The sequence below is a fragment of the Pagrus pagrus genome (assembly GCF_965226575.1).
Source record: "Pagrus pagrus genome assembly, chromosome: 6".
NCBI classification, from domain to species: Eukaryota; Metazoa; Chordata; class Actinopteri; order Spariformes; family Sparidae; genus Pagrus; species Pagrus pagrus.
This window is the reverse complement of record NC_140190.1, coordinates 4,691,753-4,705,974: the sequence shown is the minus strand read 5'-3', so window position 1 is coordinate 4,705,974 and position 14,222 is coordinate 4,691,753. Positions and strand designations below refer to the sequence as shown.

At 41.8% G+C, this 14,222-nt stretch overlaps 1 protein-coding gene across 1 annotated transcript in view; it reads right to left on the bottom strand.

The window, feature by feature from the left end:
• Positions 1 to 12,535: 12,535 nt before the first annotated feature.
• The window catches only part of evi5b (ecotropic viral integration site 5b), a 39,016-nt gene continuing 37,329 nt past the window's right edge, over positions 12,536 to 14,222 (bottom strand). The window contains exons 24-26 of the mRNA XM_084354105.1: positions 13,985 to 14,122; positions 13,662 to 13,827; positions 12,536 to 13,478 (exon numbers count right to left, since the gene is read on the bottom strand). Of these exons, the coding sequence (XP_084210231.1) occupies positions 13,300 to 13,478; positions 13,662 to 13,827; positions 13,985 to 14,122 (483 nt within the window). The 3' untranslated portion in view covers positions 12,536 to 13,299. The remainder of the gene's footprint in view (positions 13,479 to 13,661; positions 13,828 to 13,984; positions 14,123 to 14,222) is intronic.

Here is a 14,222-nt window from a genome sequence, read left to right as displayed (position 1 = left end):
AGATGAATAGGGAGCGAAGCGTGTTTGAACGGTCGGATTTAGCTGACATCTGCCGCTCAGGTTTGCTCTCTGTATTGCTGTGTGATGAAAGCCTTAAACAAAAGCCACAAAGCAAACACAGTACAGACTGCTGCTCGCTCCCTGTTTGTCACTGATTTTGTCGGCGGTAATTGCCGGCTGATGAGGTTTTATTTTGACAGTGGTTCATGGTGCGGGGAAATAAAGTAAATAACATCTAGGATCACTATGTGTTTATGACACTGCTGATGTCTTCTTGTGCGCTCAGTCGCTGAAGTGCAGCATCGTTTAATGCATCATGTCCAATAACACTCATAATTATTTTAGTTAAATTAAAACAATTACTATATTGATTTCCTGCTGCTTTTACAGTCAAGGGTACAAATTACTGAAAACATTTAGTTCAGCACAATTAGTTCAGCTTTACATGAAAAATCACCGCTCCATATATATAATGCGACTGGCCTCTTGATGTGCTGATTGTAATTTTTCATTAAAATGAATTGAAATGGCCAAATGATGAGTGAGTAAAAGCAGTGATCACCCTCCAACTGAGGAGGGCACTGTTTGTCTGGAGCGCAGTATTTAATATACATATTCTATACTGTAGAATAAATCTACGGATACCATCCTGAAAGTCCTACAAGGAACTAATAACTAGTTATGAAACACGCTATAATAGTTAAGTTAGGCAAGTTATCTATTAAGTGACTTAATAGATAAGTCATAAAATTAAAATGATTGTTTTATGGCGGGGTGCTGAGGATGAATTAAAGGGTCTGACAGGCCGAGGAAACAAGCTGCTCTGTAGTCTGGTGCCACGGTACCAAAACAAACTTTACCTTTTAACGTTTATCATCATGTTGTGTCTGCAGGGGCCCCAAGAATCAACAAAAAATGACAGTCTCTGGTTGTAGCTACAAGTAAATGTAGAAAAACCATAATGTAAACGTACTCTTTAGGCCTGAACACTATGAGGACAATCTGCAACGTGCAATAACTTTGTTCAATCCTGCGATGACAATACAACTTGTGATAAATAAACAAATATTGAAGTGCCTTTATTAGCTCTGCTCTCCTTCATCAGCCATCCTGTTAGCTAACTTCACAGTCACCGCCAAATTCATACCAATTAACCTGAGGTAAGCTGACCTTTAGCTGTGGGCTTCATCTGATTGGTCAAATGGTGTGAATGCATAATATGTGTGATTGCAGAGGGCTGGTACATAAAATCATTGTTCTTATTTATCGTGCTTCAGGCAGTGTTTGTATCACAATGACGGTGAAAATACAACTTATCGGTCAGCAATTGAAAACTTTGATCCAGTTGGATTGACAGTGACCAAACAGCCCGACAACATTAGTTTCAAATGAAGTGTGTGACATCACCTTTTCCCCAGTTAATCCCTGAAAGGTCACAGAAAACAAAAAAAAAATTTAAAAAATACAGAAATGTCTCCCAAACGGATCCAACTTTGGCAGAATAATTGTGTTAATGACGAACAGAGTAGTCCTTATGCAGACGGACCACATCTAGAGTGTTGGATTATTACATATTGATGCTTTAATGTTTATAATCGACTTTGCTGTATACGGACTTACAGACTAAAGTATCCATGTCCGTGAATGAATATCCTGAGCTATATTCAGGTCAGGTGGAGATACTGTATGACGGTCTGTGTGCTGTCTAGGCATGTGGGGAGCGTTCGGCAGTGTTCAGAGGCACACATCTATCTCAGGTCACTGATATCACATATCCATTTATATTTAATTAGCTGGACGACAACAACACAGTCGTGTAACAAGGTGTGTAGAGGAGTCTCTCGTATAAGTTCCAGCTCCGGTCGATGAGTTCACGATCATACTTTAGGTTCATTTATTCATGTTTATTTGTTTTCCTATAATGATATTTTAAGTAGTTTTTGAGTATGCAGCTCTATTGGAATGAGGAAAATCGTCTATCATTTAAGTCGTGCAGCAGATGCGGTGCAGTATTTATGGAGCAGTCGAGTATACAAACAGGCAGCAATCCTATGAGAGCGAGATAAAGCCTCTCCATTTTCCCTTTCCATCCCATATTTCCTTGGTGACCTCTTAGAGAGCAAGAGGTTCTAAGTGAACTGTTTATCCAGTCGGCTTCCCCCGGAGGCCTCTGCAGACTGCTGCAAGCGCTCCTGTCTGCCCCAAAACCTCCCCAGGCCCCGCTGTGCTTGTCAAGAAAAACTGCCATGTTTAGGGCCTCTCCCACGGGTGCTGCTTCAGCTCCACTGCTGTCTCTGAGACGTGCACATGAATTTGATTTTAAGATATTTTTTTATGCAGTCAGTCCAGATTTGCTTTGTGTGATTGCTGCTTTTGCTATTTTAAACGTTTCATCGCCTGAATTTGAAGAGTTACCCAAATCACACACAGCAGTTATTTACGCCAAGTGGGAATGTATCCAGTCAGAGGCAAAGAGCTGTTTATTAAACCCTGAAAACTTACATTTAAAGGAGGAAGTAACAGAAAAGCTACTAGATGAAATTTCATCATCAAAGCCACCCAGCTGTTATGTTGTAAGAGTATCCAGAAGCAGCAGTGTGAGAGGTAATCTGATTAAGTGCTACCACACCATGAAAATACTCCATTAAAAGCACAAATATTACAAGAAATATTCACTTCAAGTATCATTAAGCAAGTGTTAAGTAATCCTTATATGTAGTTGCCCCTCTCTGAGCGTTGTATTAGATAATTCCTTCTAGTTTTACAGACTTCATATGCTATTAAGTAACTTAATTTATGCATTACATCATAGTTTATAAGATCATTATATCTTTTTATGCAGAATTTTCTATTTGCAAGCTAACATAGCTGTCAAATAGATGTTGCAAAAAGGTACTGAGTTTATATTTCTCTCTACATTGTAGCGGAGTTTAAGGGAAAATTAGCAATACATGGAAATACTTGGTCAAGAGTAGTTAATTCTCCTGAAGCTCCTCGCCTGATGTCTACAGATCTAGTATTTCAGTATTCTGTGTTATTTATGAGTCCTTCTGTCATTAAGTCCTAACGTGGACACTTGATTATTTTCAGACTTGTTGATGAGCAAACTATACATCGTCTACACGTCCTACATAATGTATTATGTGTTTAGATGAGAATTGGTGGATTACACGTCACATTTTGGTGTCAGCCCCATGTTTGTTTAAGCCGTAAATATGAGTGTGTTTTTATGCATGGCTGCTGGATGATGATAAACATCGAATATTAAATAGCCAGACACTCCAAATATAAGAAAATGTATCAAATGGGTCCTGCCTCAGCTACACAAAGCCGATTTGGAGCCCTGATGAAGACCTACTGGTTGAAACATGTTGGCTTTTTTAGTCCTTTCAATGGTTTAGCCAGTACAATAAAGGCTATTTTTAATATTTTCTTGCTGGTTTGTTACATGTTCTTATTCTTTGAGTGCCTGGAGAGCCTCTGGTTTACGAAATATGATTTTTCCTGTTTTCCACGAGCACCTGACACAGTTTTTATGGTCCAACCAGTCGTCTCCTTTTTCTGCATTAGCTTAAAAAAAAGCATTAAAACATTTTCAGTCTAAAGCTTTTAAGCGTTGCGAATTAAGTTAAGTTCACCTCAGTAGGTATTTTTCATAGGAGACATTTTGACTCAACATAGCAGGAGAAGCATCAGTGTTACTGATACAATTAATCACGGCTCATCAGACCTTTTTAATTTCTCACTGATGATGCCAGTCTGGAAGTGTTGTCTAAAAGTAGAATATCTTTTATTGGGAAAGAGATACCCCAGTGAACTGAGAGCTAATGGAGACGCTGGTCTCACAAGGGAGAATCTTGACCTTGGCCCCTTTTTGTAAAAGCTTTGCCCCCTGTAACAAACAATTGCAGGGAGGGGCCGTGTGGGTGCAGTCTGAGTGTGTGCGCGTGTTTAGTGAACATTTGTTTGTGCTCTGGCGGAGGCTGTTGTGCTAATGTAGTCCAGTCTTTTTCACATCTCTCAACATGGTGTAGAGCTGCTTTATCTACCAGTGTACTATGAGGTGAAAGCTCCCCAGGTGAGACAAAGGCCCAGGCCCGGACGCCTCAGTCTTTCCTGAGCTGCAGCGTCTGTCTGGTTTCAAGCGCCGCTGGGGGAACTGCATCAACAAATCCATACTGCCTGGGCCGCGTAGACTTCACCACCGCCTGCTCAACCTTTTGTAAATCGGCATTTTGATGACAATTCCCTGTGTCGAGTTGTTTCCCAATCAATACACACAGAGCGGACGCCTTAATAGACACAGATAACTGCTGCTTGCCTGCTGTATCTCAGGGCTGTGGAGACTGACACCCTGTCTGACTCTGATCAATAAGTGGCGCGTGGCGCGGTGCACAAGCTCGGCCACTACCCACTCTGCTATCACACACGGGGCTTGGTTTCCCCCGGCAGCGGGGTAAAACTGCCCAGCAACTCCCCAAGGTGGATGAATCGGAGATGTTACATGTGAACTGGCTGTCAAAACGATTCTGTCATCTCCCCTTCTCTCCGGTGTTTAAAGATGCTGACACACTGTGTTTGGGGTACCAATGTCTTGTTGGAAGTGATGGAGGCTTTTAGCCTTTTTTTTTCCTCCGAACTCCCTTTATGCGTTTAAGTGTTCACTCGAGTGTTAGAATTTCTATTTCACCTGCCACAGATGTCTCCTGGCACTTCCTGCCCACTCATGGCTTCCTTTCAGGTCATCTGATCCGGACCCTTCTTTGAATTTACTTTACAACCTTATGTTGAATCTTTTCTTTCACTGTTATTTGTGAAGTTCAAGTTGTTTTTTACATATTGTATTATTTGCTAAATTTTTATTTATTTATTTTTTTTATTCGGAGAAGACTCAACCTGTTGTAATTTAAATTTGGGTCAGTTTATTCTATAACCACAGCAGTTATTGACACTAACTAATCAATAGTTCCCTTATATTTATCTCCGATTAATATTATAAGTGGGTAGATCCTTCTGAGTGAAGATAAAACAGTGAGTAAAGAAGGCCAGATCAGATTCAGCTTGGGGTCATTAATGTTTCAGAGGATGCCAGAGGGAGAATGGGAGAGTCTGTGCACTGCCGGGATCCATTTCCTTTGACTGTGGCTTTGTCATTTTGGATCAATCCCGCTGTGTGCAGACCTATTGTAAAGTGGCTCGTCTCTAATGGATTGATTGGCAACACACTGGCACGTGATAAAAAGGACTTGAGACATTGGGTTAATGTTCTGCTTCAGAGATAGACGAGCTAGCGACGCAGCCGGTGTCACATTTCATTTCGATAAATTAACCTTTAATTTTAAGGAGAAACACCTTTTCTCCTGCAACAAACACGACGTATTACTAAAGTAATTATTTCCCCCACTTTCCCGCTTCATCCTCCCCCGGCCAGTACAGACCTCTGGGGCTGTGGAAGTACTTACCATCCTACTCCTCTATGCTGTGATCCCCACAATGGCATTACTCTTCTTTGATCCTGCTGCAGTCTGACACATGACCACACAGACCCCTGAATGGGCATTAGTGCAGGCTTCAGCAAACCCAACATCTGTGCCTCCCAGCACCGCCACTGCTCAAATCATTCATTAAATCAGAACACAAAAAGTAACTTTACTTGAATGCCTCAGCATAAATATTTGATCATGGCTGAGAATAAATCTTTGTCATTTTGTTCTCCTCCCGCCGACTGCGGGCTCCTCTTATAGATCTCGCCGGCCTCGCTCTCTCTCTCTCCTCGCTATTTGGATACAGGCACATGCTTGGCTTGGTCATTTGTGAAATGGATCTTATGAATTTTTAAAAGAGATTCATAGCTGCAATCAGGCCTGGTTAAGGGGACGACTGTATCACGAAGTAACATCGTGTGCTGTCGCGCTCGCTCACAAATCATATGCTGCCTGCATAGATAATATAGGCTGAAAGAGGTTTTGTGTGTTTGTCTGACCGAGGTACTAAACATTCCTCTGTTATGGCACATCTTACTACTTCATTAACACTGTGGCTACACAGCAGTGAGTTGTTCAGTACCTGGGTTTGTTTATTTATGCATGGAGTCGAGTGTTCTCTTGTTTATTTGGAAGTTTTCATGTTCTGGTACTGTACAACACTGAATCAAACTGGGGATGCACGACACATATTGAACCGGTAAATTATCGGCCGATAATTTTTTACATGATTGGTTATCGGCATATAAAGTTAATTACAAATAGAGCCGATAATACAAAGCCAAATTGCTTCACTCTTCACACATTCAGTATGTTTTGAGATCTTTTCCTGTTTATTGGTGACAAAAATGCAACATTAAATCTACTTAATTCAATATTGTAATAATCATCAGTTGAGCTGTATGTCTGTATTGTTTTATTTTTTAAATATTGTATTATTTCCAGTAAACATGTAGATGCAGTCCCTCACTTTTTAGTGCTTAAAATTGATACTTTTTCAGCACCTTTACAATCAGTCAAACCAGCCGCACAAGTATGAACACAAGCGTTTATTATAACTTCACAAAATGTTACGTTCAGACAGACATGAAACTTGACATAAACTTGAAGTATTATTCATTTTAATAACATTTATGGTTATACAGTGTTAATTAATATCCTTGATAAGTAACTATAGCTTGAGAACGATAACTGCAACCCCGGTCAACAAAAGGGAAAATCTGTGCAGATATTTTGTGACTTTCTCTTTTTTTAAAGCTGAAATAGAGAAATGTGATTATTGAGTGTCTCGGTGTTAAATAAGTTTCCATTGATACAAAAAAAAAGCATAGATTTCAATTTGGTTCAGTCTCCAGCCTTAAGAGTGTTACTTTAAGTATTCAACTGCACAGTTAACAGCATAGTGAGCAAGGATTTGTGCATGAATCTGCTTTACATCCCACACATTAAATTGTCAGCGATGTAAAACCTTTTACGAGCGAACAAGAATATCATCGGCACACTAAAAGGCTACAAAGCTATCTTTCTTGTCACAAGATCTCTTTTTTTTATGTGTTTTTCTTTCCCCTAAAGAAAAGAGAATCTGTTGTTATGAAGCCTTTTAGCCGGAGCGGATCCTTTTAACGTCACCTCCAGGATTCATATGTTATTAGACATGACTTCAGAATAAAAGACCAAACCAGGCCGACGAGGCGAGAGCGCTTTGTAGGAGCAGAAGCTACAAAGGATTGAACTCTGAGTTTTTTTTGTACAGTTACAGAATAAAAAATGATATGTGTAAAGAACCACGCGGCGAATGGGCGACCGTGACACCGACACTGACAGAGCAGCCTTTTTTGTTCCTGAGTGGCAGCTCACATCCAAATCGTCTAGTGATATGTAATGCTAAATGAACCAGAAAAACATGTCTTTAAATGAGCGGACAGCCTCACCAACCCCCCCTTTCTTTCATCAAACCTGTGGGTCCCCATCCCAGCCAGCCCCCCACACATCCACCCCCACCCACCACCACCACCACCACCACCAGGCCTCCATGGACTCATGCTGTTCAGGGCCCCAGACCCTTACAACAGAGCCTGGCTAATGGAAAGCTTTCAAGGCAGCCAGAGAAAAACGTCGGCTCTCATTTGGCCTCCACCATTTTCTGATGTCACTGTATGTGTGTGTGTGTGTGTGTGTGTGGTCACGGCTTCAGAATCACACACACAAACACCTTGGGGGACAGGCCATTATAAACAGGCCTGAAAACTGAAAACAACAATACTGTACACCCCCCGTTACATGAGGTAGTTGGATACAGTAAGTGATGACAGCTATGTGCTTTAGCTTCCTCTTGCTGGTTACTACAGTCTCACCAACACCACCTTTAAAGGAGGTTTGTGTAGTCCAGTCGTGCAGTTGCCTGACCGTGCAACGCTGTAAAAGTTTGCAATCACATTTTTGAGTAAGCCAGTGTAGAGAAGCTGAAACGGGTTTGATATCATCCCATCTCTGACCTCTTAGTAAAGGTCAGTCCGTCCTTTATTCAAGGCAGATAAAAGTTGCATCGCAGTAACCAAGATGAGAGAAATTGAAGGCGTGTACGTGTGTTTCAGTATCTTCAAAACCAGTTCGGGGGGGATCGCTGTGTTGTTGCTAAGCTGATAAAATCAGAGCTGAATAAGCTCAGCGACATGGTGATGAGAATTCAAGCTCGGATGTTAAACGTTGCATGATGAGGATCATAGATACGTGATCAGAAATATGTTGATAATAACAATTACTGTCCATCCAGATTTAAAGGTCCAGTCTGTAGGATTTAGCAGAAATGGAATATAATATTAACCATTATGGTTTTATTAGTGATAATCAACTAAGAATCGTTGTGTAATCGTCACCCTAAAATTAGATTTTTATATCTACAAAGGGATCCGGTCCTCTTCTGAGCTTCTGCAATGTCGCACCGCTGTGTTTCTACGGTGGCCCAGGACAGACAAACCAAACACTGGCTTCAGTGAGGGTCTGTCACATTTTTTTGGGGTTACTAGCACATTTTTTAGGGTGAGACGAGGAGTATGCAGTTGGTTGCAGTTTGCAGCGTCAAAGCTAGATGCCACTTAATCCTACGCACTGGACCTTTAACCAGAGAAAATTGTTTTTTGATGTAATGAGCTGCATACCAAGGTTTGTGGACTTTAACAGACTTTAATACAACATTTCATCAGCATAAAAATAAAATGAGACGCCATCTTATTAATACTCACATAAGGGAGTAAGAGGAAAACAAAATAGCACCCAGAATTGATCCTAGTATGATTTCCTATACTCAGATTCATGAGGCGAGAATGAAATGGTCAAGACCTGGTTTTAAAAAAATCTCTAAAACAATACAAAAGTCTGAGGCCACACTGTAACAGTCTATATGTGGAGTGTAGGAGCAGTCCGGGGGAAGTGTGGCGGTGCGGCGGCTGGCCCTGCAGGATGAAGCTTGTCAGCCCGGAGAGGTCGGCTCTCCCCACACGTGTTCAGCCTGTCAGCTGCCTCGCTGATGTCTCTTGTTATTATTTTCCTCTCATTCTGCTGCCTTTTCTTTGCCGAGTCATGAATAATTTGTGTCTACGCCTTGTTGCTTGATGACAGCTGTGCAGTTGGTTTGCAGTCTGTTTTTCACATCAGGTGAATAATGAATAAGCCTCTGCAACAAAAGAGCTATGTCCTATATGAGCCCTTCCTCCTTTCGTCTGTCCCGGCTTAGCTGGCCTGTCAGCCACCGGGGAGAGGACAGGTGAGGGGGGGGGAAGTGTCTCTGCTGCACAAAGTTTGCTAAATGAAATGTCTTTTCATCTTCGAAGAACTTCTCACTATCATTTCCTGTTTCTGAGCACATTAATCAGTGCTTTTTCTTCAAAGCCTGCTGTTAGAAATCCTGTATCTCCTCTCAGGTTATCTCTCTTTCTAACTCGCCAAACCTGTGCGAAATCTGCTGATCAGAGCATGAGAGCAAACACCACTTTATTATCACAGTATACACAACAGGTCCGCTCACCCTCAGGGAAGTAATCACATTTGCACTCTCTGCATGCTGTCTCTTCTACCATCTCGCTCATGAAAGGCACAACGTATGAATCTGTCTGTTCGCCAGATGTTGCTGATTATTGACGCCGAGCTGCGTGGGTGTGATCTTGATCTCTGTGTTCTTTTTATCTGTGAAGTATTGCATGTGAGGTCGTAATCAGATTCTTCTATTTAGTGTATCATGCAGTCGTACATCAGGAGTTTCGAAGGCGCCTGTACTCGATGTTTTTTCCCTTGACATGAAAAGAAAAGGTTACGAAGAGGTATTTGTAGCCTTATCTGAACTCTTTTACACAGCCTGATGGATAAAACATAATAGATTAGGGCTGCAAGTAATGATTATTTTCCATTTGTACAAAATGTCAAAGAAAGACTCCTCATTTACAAATGTTTAGCACTATTGCTTGAAAAATGACAGAAACGATTAATCAATTATCCAAATAGTCGGCAGCTAATTTGCTCTCCGACTAATCAATTAATTGATTCGCCCTTTGCAGCTCCGAGTCTCCATCGAGGATTTGCGCGGCTTGTTCAAACTGTGGAAGACTGCAGGGAAAAATCAAAATCAAGCACCAACGTGTGTCTCTGAAATCTCTCTTTTATTATTCATGTTTAATTTCAGATTAATAATGAATCATCCAGAAGAAAACCACACAAACCCAGACACTGAACTTTCTAATTGCACAACTATGTCTGTCAAGAGAAATGAATGCACTCATAACCTCCGGCTGGATGCATGTGTGTGGTTGTGTGCACAGATGTGTGCTTATGGGCCGAGGTGCAGGTCTGGATTTTTTGAGCCTCAGACTGCAATGCTCTGATTACTCGCCCACTCGAATCGATTGAGCCGTTTTCTATTCATATTTGATATGCCTCGGGGCAGTGGGGTAATGCTTATAAAAAGAAGGAAAAAAGAAGTCCAGCGGTGCCCTTGGAGGAAATCTGGTCGGCCTAATGGCTCGTTTGAAGATTTGTGCTTGAGGAGCTTCTCTCTGAGATTGTGCTTGAGGAGCGTGTCTATCTCAGAGGAAATTATGCAACATCCTAAGAGATAAAATATAAGCTGCACAACAATTTTCTAACTGACAAGCCACTGTCGGGCTGCTTAAAAAAGTTACGAGAGGAGTTGGATACCAAAAGTTCAGCTGAAGCCGACCCTGTTCTGCACAGCGGCGAGACGTCACACCTAGAAATTGCCCACTTGTCCGTTTGCTTTAAGGGGCCACGGTCTGGCCGGGTGGCTCGAGGCTGCCTCCGAGTGTTTAAGGCACTTAATGGCGAACTCAACTTCATTCCAACAGGAGGAAATTCCCCTGTGACCACATTCAACATCACTGAGTCTGAACAGAGAGTATGCTCTTTATAGACTGGTAACATTGTCTCTGTAACGCTCAGTAATTTCCTGTATAAACTGCACATTTCCTGTTAAGTGAGCCGCCAATGTCTCGACACGTTCTTGAGACTGTCTTTTGTTTTTTTAAATTAGGACTGTGCTGCACAGGGAGATTATTTTATACATAAGGAGAATAAATGAAGCGCGACACAGCACCAAGGTGCAGAGCTCCATTAAGTCTCGCTTTAAAATGAGCCTGCCTTTCCCCTGCTCTCCTTTCGTCTTGTTCATCTTGGGGTTTAAAATATTCAGTATTTTCGCAGGCCTGGATGTTGTACGATTTTGGGGGGAAGTGAGGCATAGAAAATCCTTGTGAGTCAGTGATTTCAATCAATGTTCAGGGAAGAAGACAAACTGATTGTTCCCCTTTTTTCTCTCTCTTTTGCCTCGTTAGAGTTAGAAATCGTGAGACAATGAGAGAACTGGGGCTGTGATTAACAATCACTGTCATTACAGATGATTTTTAATCAATTAGTTGTCAGACGATGGTGAAACTGATCAGTGTTACCCAGAGTCCAGGGTGACGTCCTCAAATGTCTTGTTATGTCCACAACACAAACATGTTCAGTTAACCGTCATAGAGGAGGAAAGAAAGCAGAAAATATCCACTTGTAAGAAGCTGGAATCAGATCATTTTGACTTTTTGCGTTTAAAAAATGGCTCAAACTGATTAATCGATGATCAAAAGTGTTGCATCGAACAGATTAGTCGCTGCAGCTCTACAGATGATAGAAAGGTTGAAAAGATGTAGGAGCTGTTTTTCTGATAAGATGATTCATTTGGTTTCAAACGTGTGGTTAAAGCCTTCTGATGTCATTCTTATCCTCTAACTTCACAATGTGGTAAAAAAGAATCATATTGGGATTTTTTCTTAAAGTCAGATATGAAGATTAGCGGGATAATAATCATTATTTTGCGTCACAATTTTCCTTTTCACTGAAGTGGTGAGGTGTTTGGATGTGAAGCAGACAAACATGTTTTCTTTACATCAGCAGCACTTCATCATAATGCTGTTTCTGACTGATTACGCAGGTTTATTTTCCACCTCACTGCGTGTTTATAATCTGCCACTATCTTTCATTTGTTGTGATTTCATTAACTTCATTGTCTTCAAACTATAAACCCTGTGATCCACCCAGAGGCCTCAGATTAAACCACTTTTTCGAAAACAAATTGAAAAAAACTGTGAAACTCCATCCCAGAGGATCACAGCTGCTGCGTGTGCTTTCCTGCCCCAACTTTTTTTTTCTTTCTTTCTCAATAACAGCCATGAGGGTAACAAACATGTGGTTAACGGTTAAATCTGCTCCGACTGTTTAAGGTCCAAACACACGGCTGCAGTGGTCAAAACAAACAGGAGCCGGTCGCCTGCAGGCAATCACAATCACAATCACAGCAGCTAGATGGGTGGAAGTCCCGGCCAGAGATCTTCAGCTTATACTGTTGTTTTGTGGGTGGATTATTTTTATATACCTGCAGGAAACGTGTTTTAAAATAGCGCGTAATAGATTTCACCTGGCGGCCTCTCGGCTACGGAGTCCGCAAGGTGTCCAAAAAGGCTCAACGTTGGTGATGAAAGCTGAGAAAACTGCTGCACAATCATTGCTGACATGTTTCCACTTTAGATTTTATTGCATTTTTCATTTCAATAAAACCAACAAGAGAATAAAAACAGATCAGAGGCAAATGTTTGTTTGTTTTTAAAGTTCATTCTGACAATAAAAAGTGCAAAATGGACAAAGTGGAAGATAACAGCTGCGTGAGTGAGTCAGTCACCCTCCTGTTTATTAAATCACACGGTGTGTTTTGCCCGCACGTCTCCGCACTGAAAACAAAACGGCCTTTGGAGAAGCGCAGATTTTCATCTCTGTCGGCGTTTACTGTCGATCCGGTTATTTAAAGTGTGAGTAGAAATATTTGGGGGTTTGATGCCCACTGAGGCTGATTTTTTATCCTGTTTCCTCACAGTCCACAGCTTATCTCTGGTTGTCTGGACATGTAGAACAATCTGCAGTAGGAGGGTAAAATGATTAGTGTTGCCGATCTTCACAAAAGGTTCCGTCAGAAGAAGACGATTGTTTAAATCTTATTTATGGGACGTTTCCCTTAGTAAAATAAATAAATAATCTGCCTCTCGGCTGACATAACTATATATATACTATATATCTCCAATGCACCTTCACATTACATTTTAGGAAGCTAGAAGTGGATCCAAATCGATCCAACAAATGTCCTCGTGTGTGGCGATTGGAAGAAAAAGGCGCAAATGTCTCTGTCAGGTGTCCTCGCTCCATTCAAGAGTAATAATTTAAAGACTCTCAAGTCGGATAACAAGACACGGTTTGTGCAGTGATGGCGGCTCGTTCCGCTTCACTTCAGTCCGTGCTGCGTCTCTTTGTGCCTCCTCAGGTCCACTTTCCTCTGGAAACCTTTGCCGCAGAGGTCGCAGCCGAACGGTTTGTATCCGGTGTGTTTCCTGCTGTGCGTGATGAGGTTGGAGCTCTGGCTGAACGCTTTCCCGCACACCTGACATTTGTGCGGCTTCTCACCTGAAAGAACACAACGAGGAAACATTTTTTAGTTTGGGTTATATTTGATGGATCAGCAAAGTTTTTAATATCTTCGCCACAGATTTCCGCGGGTTTTTACGCACACTTTACGCACAGATTATTTTCTTCCCGCATGATACTCCCAACACCAATTCAACTTCCATCCGCCTTTTCTCCACTTGCCTGTGTGGATGAAAGTGTGCTTCTTCATGTCGGACTTCTGGTGGAACCTCTTCCCGCAGTACTGGCAGGGGTACGGCCGGGTGTCGGAGTGGATGAGCAGATGCGTCGACAGGGTGGACGACCTTTTGAAACTTTTACCGCATATTTTGCAGTCGAAACTTCTTTCCTGAAACGTGAGCAGAAGCGTCTTTTTTTTTAAAGTCACGATTTCAAGTCAGCACGGCCGGCCTGACGAAAACAACGAGATGCAACAAGATGCAGCAGCCGAGAAGAAGGTGTGAACTGCAGGATGCGGTTTAAAAAAATAAAGTGTGTGATGTTACCTGCGAGTGCACCGCTTTGTGTTGCTCCAGGCTGACTGCGTGTCCGAAGGTTTTGCCGCAGATTTCACAGGCGAATGGCCTCGTGCCGCTGTGCGACCTGCGGACGTGGACTTCCAAACCGTGCGGAGTGGAAAACACCTGGTGGAGAGAAGGAAATGAGTTGGGGACGTTTTGGAAGTTTTGCTGAAAATCCCCCAATTTTTTTTAAAAATCTGAAAAAATATATACATTTATTTTA